The sequence below is a fragment of the Rhineura floridana genome, chromosome 5, assembly GCF_030035675.1.
Source record: "Rhineura floridana isolate rRhiFlo1 chromosome 5, rRhiFlo1.hap2, whole genome shotgun sequence".
In the NCBI taxonomy this organism is placed as follows: domain Eukaryota; kingdom Metazoa; phylum Chordata; class Lepidosauria; order Squamata; family Rhineuridae; genus Rhineura; species Rhineura floridana.
In genome coordinates, this window is record NC_084484.1 from 59,266,644 (window position 1) to 59,286,822 (window position 20,179).

Below are 20,179 nucleotides of genomic sequence, written 5' to 3' on the forward strand. Positions count from 1 at the left end.
TTGCCAATATGTCACAGGAGGCCTTTTGACTGTTCCAAGGGTTCCTGAGCAACTGGACCGACCAGGCTTTGGACCACCTGGAACAGCACTCCGCAGACGCAATAGAGGCAGCAAAGAAAGCATTCTTTCCTGCCTTTATTGCCACTTGGTAGACAGCTACTGCTGCTCTAACCTGTGTCCGGACATCTTCGGAGCAGGATTTCTGCCACCGGCATTCTAGTCATCTCACCTCCTGTCTCAGAGTACGCAACCGTGGTGTATACCACGGTGCTAACTGAGTTCTATTCAGGGGGAGAGGACGTTTCGGAGCCACCCGGTCTAATGCCCTGGTGATCTCATCATTCCACTCCTTCACCAGGGTTTCGACCGGGCGACCTTCAGCAGGTTCCAGTTCCCCTAGCGCAGTTAGGAATCCATCCGGATCCATCAGGCGCCTGGGGCGGACCATTCTAATGGGTCCTTCGCCCCTGCGGAGGGGGCGCGGCATTGAGAAGTCCATGTTTACCAGGTAGTGATTTGACCATGACACAAGAGTGGAATAAGCCACTCCCAACTTCAGAGCACTACTCTCCTCTTCCAGGACAAACACAAGGTCGAGAGCATGACCGGCTACATGGGTGGGCCCATTATTACTAAGGTGCAGTTCCCAGGAAGCCATGGTTTCCAGGAAATCCCGAGGGGCTCCAGTGAGAGTGGTCTCGGCATGCACGTTGAAGTCACCCAGCACTAACAATTCTGGGGACAACGCCCGTACAGCCGAAACCACCTCCAGCACCTCGGCCAGGGAGTCTGCCGTGCAGCGGGGTGGGCGGTACACTAGCAGGATCCCTAAACTGCCCTTCGGGCCTATCCTCCAGTACATACAATCAACAAATTGAGTTCTATGGAGAGGGAGTCTGGCAAAAACCAAGGACTCTCGGTAGATGACTGCCACGACCCCTCCCCGCCTTCCCACCCTCGGCTGCTGTGCGCAATGGAAACCTGGTGGACACATGGCCTCGAGAATGGGAGCAGAGGCCTCGTCCAACCAAGTCTCCGTAATACATGCCAGGTCTGCTCTCTCATCCAAGATCATATCATGGATGAGCGAAGTTTTTTGTACCACAGACCTGGCATTACACAGCAACAGTCGAAGGTCGGTAGAAACCTTGCGTCCCCCAGTTTTCGTCTGGTTCTGGGCCGACCCGGAACAGGGGATGGGTATAATGCATCTATCCCGTTCCCCTATTCTGGTGTGGTCTGCTAGCAGCACCCTTCCAGCGCCTGCCGCCCAGTCTTTCAATAGCTTGGCCCCCCACCTCCCTCCCTGACTTGCACATGTCTCTATCCCTATTTGCCAGTCAACAGGCCACCCACCTTTAGTGACTGAAAGGCATATTAGGTGAACCATACAATCCTTCCTCCTACCACTGTGATGTTCTTGGCTCACCATTTACCTGCCACTTAGAAAAGTTGTGTGATACTACTGTGCCACCTATGCTAATAATGGCTGTTTCTAGCATTGTAGCACGAGCTACTATGTTAACATGGTTCTACTTGTGGCTTCTTTAGAATGACAGTGGTCTTACACTGGACCATTAACAATTCTGCTCATTCATGTGCATTTTTTGCTGACACTGTGAATCATAGTATCAATCCTAAAATGTATTTATTTTATTTTAGTCACTTCTTATCCCATCTTTCCACTTAAACTGCCCAAGGCAATTCAATATTAAAATAAAATCAGCTAAAGACAGGATCCCCCTTTAGGATGCACACCTTAACGTGGTGAGGGAGTTTGAGAGTGTTGAAGAAGCTGAGAGCAATGCCGTCAGGAGATTAGAATAAGAGGCTAGACTCCTAACAGGGGCACCCATGGCAGAATGGTCAAAGCTGAGACACCAGACTAAGATGCATCCAAACTCAAAGGAAGGCAATGGTAAACCACCTCTGAATACTTCTTACCACGAAAACCCCATGAACAGAGTATCCAAAATGCAACACGAGATAGTGCTGGAAGATGAGACCCCCAGGTCAGAAGGCACTCACCGAGCTACTGGGGAAGAACAAAGGACAAGTACGAGTAGCACTGTGACTAATGACGCAGCTGGGCCAAAGCTGAAAGGACGTCCAGAGGCTGATGCGCACAGATGTGAAAGGAGAGTCCGGAGTTGTACGACGCACACCATAGGAACATGGAACATGAGAAGCATGAACCAGGGAAAGTTAGAAATTGTCAAGCAAGAAATGGAGCATATCAACATTACAATACTTGGCGTGAGTGAATTAAAATGGACAGGAATGGGACATCTTCAATCAGGCAACTACAAAATATTTTATGCAGGAAATGAGAAATCAAGAAGAAACAGGGTTGCTTTATTAGTGAGAAGTGATGTAGCAAAAACAATTAGGAGCTACAATGCAAGGTCTGAGCGAGTGATATCAATGAGATTAAACGGGAAACTATTAACATAACCATAATCCAAGTCTACACTCCAACGTCAAACGCAGAAGAAGAAGAAGAATTGGAGAGATTTTATGCAGAAGTACAGAAGGAAATTGATCACACACCAAAACAAAATATGATGGTAATCATGGGGGGCTGGAATGCAAAAGTAGGGAACAGAGAAGAACTAAGAATTGTGGGGAAATGGGGCTTAGGAGACAGAAATGAAGCAGGGGAAAGACTTCTTGAATTCTGTGAAGCCAATGATTTGTTTCTTGCCAACACATTTTTTGAGCAACCAAAAAGACGACTGTACACGTGGACATCACCAGATGGTCAATATAGGAATCAAATTGATTATATAATTGGAAACAGAAGATGGAGAAGTTCCATACTTTCTGCAAAAACAAGACCAGGAGCAGACTGAGGTACAGATGATGAACTGATCGTATCAAACATAAGAGTAAAGCTAAAGAAGAACAACAAAGCAATCATAATGCCAAAATATAGTACAATTTAAATCACATCCCAGAAGAATATAAAGATCAAATAAGGAACAGATTTGAGGCTTTAAACTTAGTTGACAGAGAACCAGAAGAACCATGGACTGAAGTCAGGGACATTATCAGGGAAGAATGCAAAAAGACGATAACCTCTAGTTAAAAAGAAAGACCCCAATGGATGACTGAAGAAACTTTTAAAATGGTTAAAGAGAGAAGGAAAGCAAAAGCAAAAGGAGATAGAAACATGGTCAGAACCCTAAATGCAACTATACGACGATTAGTACGTAGGGACAAAGAAAACTATTACAATAGTTATTGTATAGAAATGGAAAAGGACAACAAAATGGGAAGAACAAGAGCCCTATTCCAAAAGATTAGAGAAATGAAGGGGAAATTTAAACCAAGAGTAGGGATGTTGAATAATCAACAGGGGAATACACTGACTGACCGAGATGAAATAAAAGGAAGATGGAAGCAGTACACTGAAGAACTCTATAAAAGAGATGCAAGGATGACAGATTCATTCACAGAGGAACCATACGATGAAGAACCAGAAATTTTAGAAAGTGAGGTGAAAGCTGTTCTTAAAATTCTTGGAAGAAACAAATCACCAGGAACAGATGGCATACCAATAGAGTTGCTACAAGCTACTGAGACTGAATCTGTCCAAATTTTGACAAACATTTTTCAAGAAATATGGAAAACTAAACAATGGCCCACAGACTAGAAGTGTTCAATATATATCCCAATTCCAAAGAAAGGGGATCCCAGGTAATGCAGTAATTATCAAACTATTGCCTTAATATCCCATGCAAGTGAAGTAATGCTCAAGATTCTCCAACAAAGGCTCTTACCATATGGAGTGAGAAGTGCCAGACGTCCAAGCTGGATTTAGAAAGGGAAGAGGCACCAGAGATCATATCGGAAACATACGTTGGATAATGGAACGGACCAAGGAATTTCAGAAGAAAACCACCCTGTGCTTTATAGACTACAGCAAAGCCTTTGACTGTGTAGATCATGAAAAACTGTGGAATGCTTTAAAATAAATGGGGGTGCCACAGCTTCTGAATGTCCTGATGCGCAACCTATACTCTGGACAAGAGGCTACTGTAAGGATAGGACATGGAGAAACTGATTGGTTCCCAATAGAAAACGGTGTGAGACGGGTGTATTTTATCATCCTATTTATTTAATCTGTACGCAGAACATATCATACGGAAAGCGGGATTGGACCAAGATGAAGGAGGTGTGAAAATTGGAGGGAGAAACATTAATAATTTAAGATATGCAGATGATACCATACTACTAGCAGAAACCAGTAATGATTTGAAACGAATGCTGATGAAAGTTAAAGAGGAAAGCACAAAAGCAGGACTACAGCTGAACGTCAAAAAGACTAAAGTAACGACAACAGAAGATTTATGTAACTTTAAAGATGACAATGAGGACATTGAACTTGTCAAGGATTATCAATACCTTGGCACAGTCATTAACCAAAATGGAGACAATAGTCAAGAAATCAGAAGAAGGCTTCCGGGAAGGGTGACTTAGCCTGTGCCTGCTTTTGAGACGGGCTCCTGCCTCAAAAGAAGCTTATTCAGATATATCAGTCAGATTTTTTTTTTTTTTGACTGATTAAACTTCTCCCGGGTAGGGAGAAACGAAGAGATTAACCTCAAAGCCTATTTTTGTTGGGACGACCAGATCTCATTAATTTATGGGACGAGGTCCAGCCGACGAAGGTGGGACGGATTTTCAACAACAAGCTCTATCTGATAAAGCGAACGTTCATCTTATCTTTTAAGAGAGAACGCACTAACAGGCAAGCACCCTTCTTTCTATATTTTTCTTTTACTTGACTTAAATTGTTGCTGTTTAAAAGAGATTTGCCAGATTGATCGGTTTTTGACATCTCACTGGGGAGCCATAACTTCTCTCTGCTACTCACTAATTAATAGCTTATCTCTGTTTTTGTTGCAAAAAGCTGTCCTGGATTTGCATTCTAAAGATATACACAGAAGAGGGATTTCTATTCCAGATTTTTATTTTGAAGAATATTATATTGTCTGAGACTACTCTCTTTTTGGTCTATTTTATTTTGACGAATCTGTTTCCTGACGACCGCCATTAATTGTTTCGATCCTGGGAACTGCATTTTGTTTACTTAAGCATGGAGAGATAAGGCTGTCTGCTCTGTTTATACTGTGATGTCACCAAGTTTGGAGTATTAACCCAATTGTTGCTGAAATAAGAAGTGGTTTTCCTATATTTTTCTTTTAAAATGGCAATTAAGAAAGTGGCTGAGAATCTGGAAATAACTATGTTTCAGAAAATAATGGATGAGATTGAGATAACGAAACAAAACCTGCGACAGGGTTGTAAGGAGCTGAAAATTGAATTGAGTAAAATGAAGCAGGAGATTAAAGATATAGGGGTCCCTGTGAGAGAGGTGACCCTGGAAGGGGTCCCTGTGAGAGAGGAGACCCCGGAGATTGGAACAAACGTGGAACAGGAAAAAGATTTGGAGTCTATGGACTTTAGAAACAAAATCTATTGTTTGGAGACACAGGAGATTAAAGACATAGGGGTCCTTGTGAGAGAGGAGACCCTGGAGACTGGAACAGGGGTCCCTGTGAGAGAGGAGACCCTGGAGACTGGAACAGGGGTCCCTGTGAGAGAGGAGATCCCGGAGATTGGAACAAACGTGGAACAGGAACAAGATTTGGAGTCTATGGACTTTAGAAATAAAATCTATTGTTTGGAACTCAATGTTATCTCTGAAGAAATTAATGAAGATTCTAGAGATAAAGTTATCAATGGCATGGATAATCTTCTGGACTGGAATGATGTGATGGAGCCCAATATAGAGAAAATCTATGGAATTAACTGCAGCCATGTGACAATGGAAAAACTTTCAAGAGATGACCCAGTGTATTTTGAAAAAAAGAACAGAGATATGATTTTACAGCAGTATTTCAGCAACCTATTCAGAATGGATGGCAAGAAAATATTTGGGATAGAGGTAATTCCCATCAGACTCTTACTATATGACTATGGCTTTGACAGCAAGATTATTATGGAATACTGATAATGGAAGATTGGATACTGAAATTACTGGACTTAACAAGACTACTGAAGATGGAAGATGGAAAATGGAACTAATAGGGATAATAGAACAATGGCTACTGAAATTACTGAACCTAACAGATTCTGATGTGATGGATTAATTGAAATGTTTATTTTGACTATGGTTATGACAATAAGATTATCATAATTAGTAATGAGATGGATTAATCGATATGCTTATCTGGAAAAAAAAATTGATAGATATATTTCTTAAAGAATTGAAACCTCTCTTTGACTTTTTGTGGAAAGAATAAAGTAATGTTTATGAGATTTGATGATTAAGTAAGATAACTACTGGAGGAAAGTGATTTTATAATATGACTTAAGAGACAGGATTGTTATATATTATAGACTTATAACTGATTTGATCTTTGACAAATGGGAAGTCAATATTTTACTCTTTATTTTTTATTTTTCTTTTTTTTTTTCTTTTTTCTTTTTTTGTTTAACTATTTTTGATTTTGTTTTTTGTCTTTGAATGTTTTATGATTTCGTCTTGTATGTTTTATGAAAATCTGAATAAAAATTATTGAAAAAAAAAAAAAAAAAAAAAGAAATCAGAAGAAGGCTATGACTGGGGAGGGCAGCTGTGAGAGAACTAGAAAAGGTCCTCAAATGCAAAGGTGTATCACTGAACACCAAAGTCAGGATCATTCAGACCATGGTATTCCCGATCTCTATGTGTGGATGTGAAAGTTGGACAGTGAAAAAGGTGGATAAGAGAAAAATCAACTCGTTTGATATGTGGTGCTGGAGGAGAGCTTTGCGCATACCATGGACTGCGAAAAAAAGAGATAATTGGGTGTTAGAACAAATTAAACCAGAACTGTCACTAGAAGCTAAAATGATGAAATGGAGGTTATCATACTTTGGACACATCATGAGAAGACATGATTCACTAGAAAAGACCATAATGCTGGGAAAAACAGAAGGGAGTAGAAAAAAAAGGAAGGACCGCTCTCTCTTATGGTTTCTCTCCCCGCTCTAGCACAGATCTCAACAGATCCCCCTGCTAGGCAACCACCAGTAACGTCCCAATACTAGTATTCCCAGAGACTCTGAATACTGGTATTGTTATTTTCTCCCACCGCTACCACCACATGTGACGCCCTTCCCTGGCTCTCCCTGTCAGGTTCCTACCTGCTCGTGGTTACTGCCTGTCACTAGGCACCACCAGGGACTCCACCAGTCCGGACCGCTCTCTCTTATGGTTTCTCTCCCCGCTCTAGCACAGATCTCAACAGATCCCCCTGCTAGGCAACCACCAGTAACGTCCCAATACTAGTATTCCCAGAGACTCTGAATACTGGTATTGTTATTCTCTTCACCGCTGCCACCATTTGTTACAGTTCCCCTTCAGCCTTGGTCATTACCTTACCCTCCCTTCTGGTCTGTGAAACCCCAGCCAAGGATCAGGCCTTTGGTAAACCAAATTAAGTATTTATTACAGATAACAAAGCTAACAAGATTAACAAGATTTCTTCTTAAGGCACATAAGCATATGGTTTTACTCAATACTAATCCGAACTCCACCTCCCTCCTGGCAAACAACTCTCTAAACCCCACCAAGCAACCCACTCAGTTCTCTTCTCCCCCCCAGATTCCACTCTCGCTCTTCCTTTTATACGTTCAGCCATTTTAAACACTCAGCCAATCATCTCGCATTCTACTGCCCATTCACTCCCCCTCTTTCACTCCACTTACCATGTATCTTCTAAACAACAACACTTACCATATATACATTAATATAGGAACATCACAAGCAGCCCTATAGGAATGAGTGTGGTTGGAGCTATAGCCTAATCTGGGCATAGGCACTTCTGGCTATTACTGTGACCTCAAGCTTCGTTAGCAGAGTTGGGTCAAGAAACAGCAAGCTATTATGAAGCTGGCTTTTGAATAATAGTACAACCTGAACCAAAACAGGCTAAAACAACATTCCCTGACCCATTTTTTTTACTGACCGAAAACAATGGCTGCATTAAGCTTCAGTTTGTTAGCTCATATCCAGTCTTTCACTAATTGCAGACATTGGTTCAGGACATCCACAGCGTCCTTTAAAGGAAAGAGAGCTGGGTGGTGTTAGCATATGAATAGCACCAAATTTTGAGTCCCCAGATGATCTCCTTCAGTGGTTTCATGCAGGTATTAGACAACAAAGGAGATAAGATAGAATCTTGTGGCACACCATAGGTCAATGGCAACAGTGTCAAGCAGAAATCCCCCAGCACCACTATAAATGATGCCCCCAAGACCCACTCTGATAGGCAGACTAGAAGAATATTATGGTTGATAGTATCAGAACTTCTGAGGCACTCAGCTGAACAAACAGGGAACACTACTTCTTTCTAGCTCTCAGTATAGATCATCCACTAAGGCAACAAATAATTTTTCAGTGCTGAAATGTGGTCATAAACTAGATCCAGAAATTAAGTTTGTTACCCAAAGTTTGAATTTTACTTGTTTCAAACAAACCATAGTTACCATTAACATACCTTAGGGTTCAAATGAAATGCTAAATGTGGTTAGCAGAAAACTGAAGTGAAAGCTTCCAAGCTCCTCCTTGTGGCCCTGCTGAAGGAGAGGAGTGGGAAGAGTACATGAACCTATGGCTTCTTCTGGTCACGCTATACTATGTTTTAGTGTTACTTCCAAACTCTTGCAATAACTTTTTCCTTTAAATCCCTTGAACAAAATTACATAATAATCAGGAGAAACTCATACAAATAGAAGCTATGTTTTGATCAATGTACTGACTGTTTTTACTACAGAAGGATAGTAAATTAACTGTTCGGAATTTTATCTTCAGAATGCTTATCAGAGCACACTTTATAAATGGTGAGCATATATCAATGAAATTTAAGCAATTTTAAGTACTGCTGATCTCATTAGGAGAAATTTAGACATGTCCTTATGGTGGGGGGTGCTTACGACCCTTCAGGTGTTGCTGAACTACAGCTCCCATCATCCAATGGACATTGCACATTGTGGCTGGAGCTGAAGGGAGCTGGAGTCCAACAATTTATTTATTTAAAATATTTCTGTCCTGCCCTTCTGCCCTATAATAGGGCACTTAGGGCGGCTTACAAAAATAAAATCAAACATGTACATAATAAAATTGTAAACAATAAAATCACAAAAACGTTAAAATTAAAATACATAAAATACAATTAAAATATAATTAAAAGACATAAAATACAAGATATATATATATATATATATATATACACACACACACATATACATATATATAGGGAGTGGTACCAAAGGGAACTACAAGGGTAAAATTTAATGTAGAAGGCACAATGACTGGCAAGTCACAGGTTCCCGGATTTAAGGCCTAAACTGCATGTGATGGTGGCAGACATGTAAATGCATTTCTGCTCCAGTCACTTAGAGAGTGTTGTTGTGCTCATGTTCTCCTTGTGGACTTCACATAGAAATCTGGTTGAATGCTGGACTAGGTATACCTTTTGGCCTGATCCAAAGGGCTGTTCATATATTCTTATGCTTATCTGTTAAACAACTGTGTGATGGGTAGGAGGGAAATTTAAAGTGTAAAAGAGGTGGACAGTTAAGGGCTGCTGACCATCTCCTTGCCTGCCACTTCTTCCCCTACTGTCTCTCCCCAGACATCACTGTTTCCTGGGTTGGTCTCTGACACTGGAAGTGGACCCATCTGGGAGAAAAGCAGTGGGGAAGAGGACTGCAGGGATGAGTGACAGGAGAGGGAGAGAGAGGTTCAGCACCCTGTACTCAAGTGCCTCTTGTACTTTAAAGTTCCCCACAATGCCACCTTTACACTTGATTGGGCCAGACCTGTGTTTAAAGACATGTTCTGTTACCGTCATGCGTAGTGTGGCCTTTACACTCTCATTAAAGTTCATAGGATTTAGGAATTTTTAAATTATGCTGGATCATGGATCATGCATAGTCTGTTTTCCTGGGTATCTAAAATGTATTTGTTTGGATGTACAATATAACTATAACCACTTGAAAGTGTCTTCTAAGTGTAATAAATGCTCTAAAAGTACAGTCCTGCACTTGTCTATTCAGAAGTGAACCCTAGAGAATTGAATGGGCCTTATTCTCAGTAAGATGTGGGATTGCAGCCTTCAGATTATTTTTTCTCAGAAGTGGTAAATGTTTTTTATAGCTGTTTTTCAAATTGATTTCTGTATTATAACTTCTTTTTTAGAAATTGTCTAGTAAAGAAGCATGAAGTAGAGAATGAAATCAAAGCTAATGGAATATGGAAATCAAACATGGAAGATGAGACTGAAGATACAGGAGTCTTGGATTTGGAGCAAGCCTTTTCTGTTAACAAACAGAATGGAATTTATCATAGAGACAGCATTTCCATTTTCAATGGACATACTCATAGTTCCAACAGTGCCTTAAAGATACAGGATAGCTTGGTGTACTCTGGCAACAATGTTGCAAGCAGACTGTCTCCAACTCCTGTGCAAGAGGAGGAAAGGAAAGAAATCACTGACTTTAGAGACTGCTCTATGCAGCATTTGCAACAAAGCAACAAAAATACAGAACTTTTACGGAATCCTCATAGGACTATGAGTAACTCATCTTTTTCATCTTTGCACAGTAATATTAAAATAAATGGTGCTCACCACTCTACAGTTCAGGGGCCTTCAAGCACAAAAAGCACTACTTCAGTACCTGATCCTAGTAAGGTAGATCCACCTCTGTCCAAACCTTCAAACTGCAATTTCATTTCTGACTTTTACTCTCATTCAAGATTGCATCATATATCTACTTGGAAGTGTGAATTTACAGAGTTTGTCAGTACACTGCAGAGACAAAACAGTGCTATCTTCCCAGGAAGAGAAAAGTTAAAAAAAATGAAAGCAGGACAATCTACAATTAATAAAGCTGACTCAGGTAAATACTATGTAAGATTATGTCAAAAAATGCCATTCACTCTTGTCACTTAAGCAGCTTATATTTTGACTAATTGAATTTCCTGTGTAAGCCAGTGATGGGCAGGTTGGGCCTGCAAAATATTTTGATAAGGGACTATAACGTAAAGTGCAGTCTTCCTCTTGTGTCATAGTTAGGGCTGCTTGCTTGTGGGCAGTCTTAGAACTGTGGGAACTGGAGTGCATGCCAAGAGGTATTACTGCTCCTTCCCCACACAAAGGGTTTGAGCAAATTTTGGTGCCTGCACTCTTGACAATCTTTTGTACATACAGTGTTTTGTATCAAACCCAATTGTCAGAAAAGGATGACTTAGTAGCTTCGTTATAAATTTGTTGTCTGGAATGTTAGGCTTTATAGGGAATACCATGTTATACTGTGGCATTTGAGGAGTAAATATATATGTGTAAAGATATAATTAGCTTTGTAGTTTAAAAATGCCATCTTGATGTATTTACGCTTATGTTGCATTATAAAGTATTAGGGGGGAAATTGCACATTCCTATCTCTTGCTCCTCTTTTGGCCAGTGTTGTAAATATGCACTGGCCAGCAAGAGTTAGGATAATTCTGATATTAATGGATCCTTTTTAAAAACTAGGCGGCTTCTAGTAGCTCTTGGTACATGATTTCTGGCTTGTGCCATGGTGGCACATTCAATCACACTGAGAAGGAAGAATCCACAAAAATCATGACTCTTCCATGTTTGGACTGAAAATGTCAAGAGCTAGGAAAAGTTAAAGAGCCATAGTTAAAGTTACTGTGGCCAAGTATCTGAAATGTCTTCTGTATGAAGTGGTCATTACTCGTTGTATATTGAGATTGCCTCCCCCCTCTTTCTTCATTTAAATAACACATACCAAATGGACAACTTCTGAAAAAAGAAAGTTTTATGTCGCTTACTAATCATTGAGTGCTATACAACCATTTTCTTTGGTAATATCTTGTGGCACTATTACATTTTAGGTAATTTGTAAGGGACAATAAAATCTACTTATTTGAAACTTCCAAAACCTTTGTTTTTGTGTGTCTCCTTTAGGGTAAATACAGCCCTCAGTGCTGCTGTTTTAGCCCTCAGTTAAGCCCTTATATGTGCCAGCTGTTGTGCATGAGTCTTTTTTCAGGATCCCAATAACTCATAGTTCTGCTTCCTTAACACTGGTGCAAGTTTGCATTAAATCTTTTGGCTTTTGAAAGGCACTTGCTGAATGATTTTAATTGGTTACCACTTAAGTTGAATCAGCAATCCTGTGTTTTTCCAGTTACAGCTAAAGAAGCAGCATAGCGTCGGGCTGAGTGACTGATACAGTGTGTGTGTGTGTGTGTTTCAGTTCAGTGTGTAAGAGTAGATGCAAAGTTGTGATACACACCCTTGAAATTATATTGATTGTAGTGAAGAACAGTATTTGTGACGACGGTGTTATCTTTTTAAAGATAGAACTATGGGGTATCCTACATATTAAGGGCAGTTTAAATAGTTGTGAATAAAGAATGGGGTGATAAATTCTAGATTAACAGGGACATAACAGGAATATAAAATTGTTCAGTCTGGATTAAACCTTCTATTTACCTACTGTTATACTAGATTGTGCATCTATCATGAGCTCAACCAAACATCAGAGCTGTATAATGCATGTGGATATGGACTGCTTCTTTGTATCAGTGGGTATCCGAGATAGACCAGATCTAAAAGGTTAGTATTCATGCCTCTTTGAATATTGCAGCTTTTTATCTATGTGGAAAAAGTCAGCATTTCTGTTAAATGCGCATGAACAAGCTTTTAAACTGAAAACCTATATATTAGTACCACTATACTTTGTAAATATCTCCAAGTTTCTGTCATTGAGTTCACTGTCTTTCAAGGATGCAGATAAGAGTTCTTTTTTCTTCTTCTGTGAGATCACATGTGTACTTTTATCACCCTTACAGTGCAATCCTAGGCATGTCACCTCAAAAGTAAACCTCATTCAGTTCAATGAGACTTGCTTCAAGGCAAGTGTGTCTTAATTGCAGCCTTAATAATTAAAATGCAAAAAGGTATACAGACTTTTGTATATTTGCCCAAATCATTTTATTTTAATGTTTTTTAAAAAATAATCGCTTTTCTAGGGAATACAATTATTTAATACTATTTACAATGACCAAAAAAAGTAATAGTAGTATTGAAAACCATATTAAAGTAACATATAAATTTGACTAACAAGAAGACAAAAAATAGCAGATTTCATTTCCAGTTTAAGCCAATTTAATCATCTATTGCAGGGTACAATCCTTCTAAGAAACTGTTTCATCTACCATTGCAAAAATATGGAGGGATGTCATATAGGAGAAATTTCTAAGCAGGGAATTTTGCAGGGAAAGTGCTGAACAAAAAACAACCTATGTCCCAGCTTATCTAACATATGAAAATGAAGGGACACAACTGCATTTGTAAATCTGAGAGACCAGGGTGGTATAAATAGAAGCAAGTACATAGGGAGCAGCTGTTTAGGATTTTCATTACATATTATTTTAAAACTCCAAATGTAGTGTCTGTAGTTAACACTGCACATCATAGAACCTGAGGGAGGAGGGAAGATTCACCCTAAATTGTTAATTTGGTGAAGTTTTGGTCATCAACTTAAAGCAGAACTAATAATGGAGAAAACACAATATTCAGTAGTTCTGGGGTTGCCAGTGTGTGGTGCCTGTGGGTGCAATGCTGTCATTGAGAACTTGCCCTGATTCCTGCAAAGCTTTTGAGCCTCCCTCCTCCACTTTCCCATTCCCCATCATCATGAGGTGCTGAAAGAATTTACCTTTTTTCTCTCTTGAAAAGTGCATAGAGCTGAAGGAGAAAGTTGGAGGAGTAATATTCTTTCCCACTTCCTCTTTTACCTGTATGTGCTTTTCAGGGCTTAGATTGGAAACTGAGCTGCCAAACAGTCTCTTAAAGTGCAGAGGTAAAAGAGGAACTTGCTGTATATATTTCTCAAGGCTCAGATCAGCAGCTGAGCAGCTGAATAGAAGATGGAGAGACTGAGAAGGTAGGAGGCAAGGGAGAGCTTTCTGAAAATCAGGGAGGGGGGAAGGGAAATGGAGCAATTGGGGTGAACGGGGAGAAAGCGGGGCACTTCTTTCAAGAGAATGGAGAAGAGTTTGTGAAAGAGAAGACGTGTGCAAAATCTGATCCAGTCAACTATATCCTCTTGAAATTGCATAATTTATTTCACAGGTTCCACTCCCCTTACAACTATCAAATTACAGATCCACATCTGTCTTCATTGACTGAACCATAAAATCATGGGATCCAGCACTGACATGGCACAAAAGCATACTTTTTACAAGGAGGGCCCTCAAAACCACCATTCCATCATAGGTCTCCTCTGTGTCCACATATGTGTTCTATGATGTGGTGATAGTTTTGTTGTCAACCTCTGTAAAAATCAAGATCTGTTCCTGAGATCAGTATGTTTGTGGTGCTGGCAAGCAGTGGACCTAATGATTTTTTTACTGTGCAGTCTACCAGAGTAAGATTTAATTTGATGGTGTAAAATCCTGTGTAAAATCATGCAAATTCAAGTAAATCTGTATTAATTCTACTTTTACCCAGTCTGTATGGAAAAGCAAATTGTGTGTGAATGCACACAAAATGCTGGAGGGGTGGAGAATGGCCCAGGGGAGAGATAAGTAACCAGAGGAAGTGGTGGACGCGACACTCTCTGAAAATTCCAGATGTGCCCTTGGACCCAAAAAGATTGGCAGTTCCTGCATTAATCTTATTAGGACTATAATTCTGAGTTTCCCTTTTAGACAAACTATTAGATGACAAATTGCCATTCCACCTCTAATCCACCCTCTTAATCATGTTCATAAAAAAGACTTTCTAGTCATAGCTGTATAAAACTTGTGTTGCAAAGTGATTTGCAATAGGGTTTGTAGTTTTATGTAAAACTTCAATGCAAGTTGACTTACAGTTGTATCATGTTTCACAGGGAAACCAGTTGCTGTCACAAGTAACAAAGGATCAGGAAAATCATTGCTTCGTCCTGGTGCAAACCCACAGTTGGAATGGCAATATTATCAGAAAAAAATATTGAATGGCAAAACAGGTACAGATCTGCAATTTATCTTTTCATGGGATTATCACTTGTAACAATACCAAATTAGTTCTGTAGTGCTATGGTGGTATCTTCAAATGAAAGTAAGATTTAATGTATTTTCTATCATGATCTCACCATTACTGGGTATATGCAAAATGTGGTAGTTAGGGGAAGCATTTTAAATGAAGCTTCTGTTAATGAGAATATGGAGGATGCTGCTTTTCTGTTGAAATGAGATCAGTGGGTCGTCTTCCAGTGACAACATAGCAGCCACACTCCAGACAAATACCACAATCTGTAAAGGACATTGTCATGAGTGTAATTTATTTATTTATTTATTTATTTATTTATTATACTTGTATACCACCCCATAGCCGAAGCTCTCTGGGCGGTTTACAGTAACTAAAAACAATTTAAGATGCATCTTTTAAAAAACAATTTAAAACACAATTTAAAAATAATAGCTTGCTCTGTTGTCTTTAAAATTGCATAGCTAGGGTTGTGGAGGGGGTGAGGTTTCAAGTTATAGTAGCTCAAAGTAGCTCCTTAGAGTTGCAATTTTGATAAAGAATGTATGAGCTTCTCGCCAAATGTGTTGGATTAGGCAAGAGGGAACTTCAGATCTGTTAAGGGTTTGCGCTCCTTTTTATTGATTGTCAGTACTGGGGTATCAGTAAAAGATATATTGCTCATGGTGGATTGGTCTGTGAAAACATGAAATTGATGTGTAGTGGCAGGGAGAAAGGTTAATGCCATGCTAGGGTTAATGAAGAAAGGGACTGGAAATTAAAATGGTTAGTTACAGTACCTTTTTATAAAACTGTATGGTAACCACATTTGGAATACTGTGTACAGCTTTGATTACCCTATCTCAAAAAGAATGCATTACAGCTGGCAAAAGGGCAACCAAGATGATCAAGGACAGACTAATGCAGTGGGAGCTTTTAAGTTTAAAGATTACAAGGGAGGAAAGAGAACAATATAATAGAGGGTTATAAAATTGTGAATGGAGTGGAGAAAATCTGGTTGATAGAGAGGTTTTTCTTCTTCTCTTATAATATTAGAATTTGGGTCACCCAGTGAAATTGACTGGCAATAGATCTGGGATAGACAAGTACTTGACATTATAAATTTATTTATGGCCATTGCTGCCAGAAGATACGGTGGTAGATTAGATGCATTTCACAAAGGATTAGACAAATTCTTGGAGGACTGATCTGTCAGCAGCTATTAATTAGGATGTTTAGAGGCAGTATACCTCTAAATACCAGATTCTACGGGTACAAAAGTGGGGAGGGTTGCTGTCTTTTACTGCCCTACTTGTGTATTTGTTGGAAGCATAGGGCTGGCCATTGTTCATACCAGGATGCTGAATTAGATGGATCCTTGGTCTGATGTAGCATGGCTCCTCTTACAACATTTAATAAGACTTGGGAGGGTTTTTTTGTTTTGTTTTTGTTTTAATTTACCTTAGGCCCCCCTTGCCTCTCCTGATTGAATGTTTAAAAGGCTTTTTAATCTTGAGCTGCAGCTGGGTAGTCTAGAAAGTGAAGTGTGGGCTTCCAGTTGCTGCTGCCTTGCCTTCTTCCCCCTCTTTTTCCAGATTGTCTCTGGCCCCACATGGACTCAGAGACATTCTTCATAGAGAGGGAAAGTAGGAGGCAGCTGTAGAATATGGCTTTGCCCACCACTGAAACTTCTTAGAAAAGTAGTAGAAAGAGGACCCTGCTGCTGCCTGATAAGGGTGAGGAACAGGGAAGTTACATTGGGTTTTCTTTTTATTTTTAATAGTGTGTGTGCATGTGTGTGATGCCCATTTTTGTTTTTGGAGGGCTTTTTGCCTGCCTTTTTATCTCTCTCTCTCTCTCTGTTTGTTACACGTGTGTACATGTGTGATTCCTGGGTTTTTTCTTTGTTTGGGAGGTGTGCTGGGGAGTGGGTGCTGTGCCTGTGGATTTTCGTTTGTGTTGTGCAGTGTATCTCTGAACATCACTAGTTTTCCTTTTGTGAAATGGATATTTTTGTGGTACACATAACAGTTTCTCAGATTTCCAAATGTGCCCCCAGCTGGAAAAGATTGGGGACCCCTGACCTAACTGGACTGTAATAATAATTTAGGCAAGCTTGTAAGAAATAGATATGGGTTCCTGAATTTTGTTTTACTAATGTTGCTTCTTTCTAAGATTGTTTTGTCCTGTGCAAGACGTCTGTCAGAGAACTTCTCGCTCTTTCATAGGTTGAAAGGTGCAATTTTTCTAAAACTTATTCTAAAGTATTATATAGCCTAAAAATGGAATTGCTGTTTGAATAGTGCATTGGTATGCATTGCACAGTGAAATGTTAGCATGCGAACCTGGTGATAAAATAAATGTGTTCATTTATCATATTTATGCCCGCTTTTCAGCTAAGATTGGCTCCTAAATGATAAAAAAATCATCCCAAAGGTAGAGTACAAGTTATTGGGGATACGTGTATGTATTTGTATCTCTTGGCTTCTAGCAGTTGATAACATGGCCCAGGTTTCAGTCTCTTAACTCCAGAGGGTGGGGGCAAAAGGAGATAGAGGTGGCTTCAGAGCCTGGCTGGCTGATCTAACAGATGAGCCATCTAAAAAAAATCAGCCCTTCTGTTTGTCTGCAGAAGGGGCCAGAAGAATCTGAGATGATATGTCATCCCTTCACACAGTTAGGTTTGTATCCAGTGTGGGTTTTTTTAGAGATCCAGCCAGACATTTCTAGGTATTTTCCCACGTTAATACTTTTCATTACTGTAGTTATTGTAAACCGCCCAGAGAGCTTCGGCTATGGGGCGGTATACAAATTCAATCAATCAATCAATAACAAGCCGCATAGGTAACACTGTGCCAAATCAGAATTCTTTTTAGATTTAGCTACTGAAGGTGAGATAGATAACCATACTGAGCTTTGTCATAAACAACACAAATTGTGGAATGCAAAGTAGAGTAATGGGAAGTACTAGGGATACAGAGGCTGTTCTGCTTTTATGCTTTTCTCATTCATAGTACTGAGTACTAGCTGCATTGTGGGACCACTTGAGCTGATAAGTGCGATAAAAAACCTAAATATAAGTAAGAGATGGTCAGAGCAGTCCAACTCAAGGGAAGCCAGCGGAAGGGGAGCCAGCGCAAGAGGAACCTGTGTGAAGGTCTGCAGCTTCCAGTAGCTGCTCAGAAGTTCCTGGGCTGGTTGAATACTGGCTTAGCCAGGAGCTGCACACAGGCACCAGAAAGTAAGAACCAGCTCTCACAAATACCCCTACCAGGGAGTAAGCGCTCTCCATTGACTTCTATTGCAGGGGCGTCACTACCGGGGTGCGGAGGGTGCAGACCGCACGTGGGTGACACCCTGAGGGGGGTGACACCCAGAGCCACCCCGCCCCGCGCTGTTGCCCCGCGCCAACTCCTCCTCGGCGGCGGGCGGGCGGGCGAGACCAAAAGCAGGCACCCGCTCAGTGGCGGTGAAGCCGGGACAGGCCTCCCAGCACCAGCCTGGAGTGCGTGGTGAGTGTGTGTGTGCACCCGTGCAAGACCAGCCACCCCCGTCCACGCACCTGGGAGGGCGCGTGCCGGAGGTCCGCACCCCCCCCCGCACTCCTGCTAGTGACGCTGCTGTTCCATTGCAGTTATTTTCTTAGACCGACCTTTTTTCCTGCATAACTTTTGCCTGGATTGGGACCTGTAGTAATGCTCCGAACAGGAATTGGATGTAGCCTAAGCCCCCCCCAGCCTCTCCTCTGACCAGCCCCCAGAATGCCCCGTTTTCAGGTCTTCCGCCAGACTCGGCTTCCCCGGCGGGTCCCTGGGTGAGTCAGGACCCCACCATATCCAACACCCCTGAGCCTGGCATAAATAGCAGGATTGTGCCCTAATTTTTTTCTGTGATATTCATGTAGCTGTAGGTTGTCGAAACATCATATAGCGACAGTACAGCATGCAGTCTTTAACACTTGTACATAACACTAAGAGCATGCATGCTTCTAAAAATTCAGCATTTCAGACTGAAATAAAGGAAGTGTAAAATCTATACAGCTAGAATTTACACTCAGTTTTTAAATTGCTATGTTCTACTATATCCTGATATGCACAATAAATTGCATATGAGATGCTCAGAGCCCCATATGGTGTTTGTATGAAAAATTATTGAAGTGTGATTTGTACCTTCATAGGAACTTCTGAGGCGTGTATGTTTCTGCTAGCTGCTTCTCTGTCTTTCTTAGACGATACAGTAGGGCCCTGCTTTTCGGCGCCCCACTTTTCAGCATTCTGCTAATACGGCGCCAGCAGGGTGATCAGCTGTAGCACGGGGAGCTCAGGGGCCAAGCGCTGACAAGCTGCTGGAGCTCCCTACACCTGATCAGCTAACAGAGATCAGTTGTAGCATGCGCCGGAGCAGCAACAGGCTTATGTCCCACTTTCCAGCGATTTTTGCTTTTTAGCGGGGATCTGGAACGTAACCCGCCGTATGAGTGCGGCCCTACTGTACTTTATTTTTTCTCAGTGGCATTACAATAATTTTATAGTCTTTTTTTGGTCATAATTTACTGTGATGTATATAAGATAAATTATACACTGGTATTGAGTACAACATGATGTAGCTGCTGCTGTGCCATTAAACAATCCCAGTCTCCTATGAACCCAGCCTTTTTTTTACCTTTCCTTATCTTACTGACAAGAATGAGCGCAATCACATGATCCATAGAACTTGTTTTGTCTTAATAATACAGGGAATAGTGTGCTTCTTGTCTTGGCAATACAGTAGGGCCCCGCTTATATGGCGGCTTAGGGACCAGGCCCCCGCCATAAAGCGGAAATCACCGTAAAGCAGAACCCATTGACTTTAATGGGTTGCGTCACACCAAAATGCTGCAAAATGCCGCAAAACGGCAAAATCGGCTTTAAAACTGGGAATTTCCCCTGATTGAAAGCCGCCGCATCAGCGGAACGCCGGAAAGCAGAACGCCATAAAGCGGGGCCCTACTGTGCTCACTGTGATGACAGTTGAGGACCCCATTCTTACCATTGTGTCTTAACAAATAAGTTCTTTGACACTGTGTAGTCTTGCAGTGCATGCTATTTGCATTTTACAAG

At 40.9% G+C, this 20,179-nt stretch overlaps 1 protein-coding gene across 3 annotated transcripts in view; it reads left to right on the plus strand.

The window, feature by feature from the left end:
• REV1 (REV1 DNA directed polymerase) overlaps positions 1 to 20,179 on the plus strand; it is a 105,028-nt gene that overhangs the window by 37,011 nt on the left and 47,838 nt on the right. For all 3 annotated transcript variants that reach the window (XM_061626865.1, XM_061626866.1, XM_061626867.1), the window contains exons 6-8: positions 10,256 to 10,956; positions 12,576 to 12,683; positions 14,965 to 15,081. In XM_061626865.1, the coding sequence (XP_061482849.1) occupies positions 10,256 to 10,956; positions 12,576 to 12,683; positions 14,965 to 15,081 (926 nt within the window). The remainder of the gene's footprint in view (positions 1 to 10,255; positions 10,957 to 12,575; positions 12,684 to 14,964; positions 15,082 to 20,179) is intronic.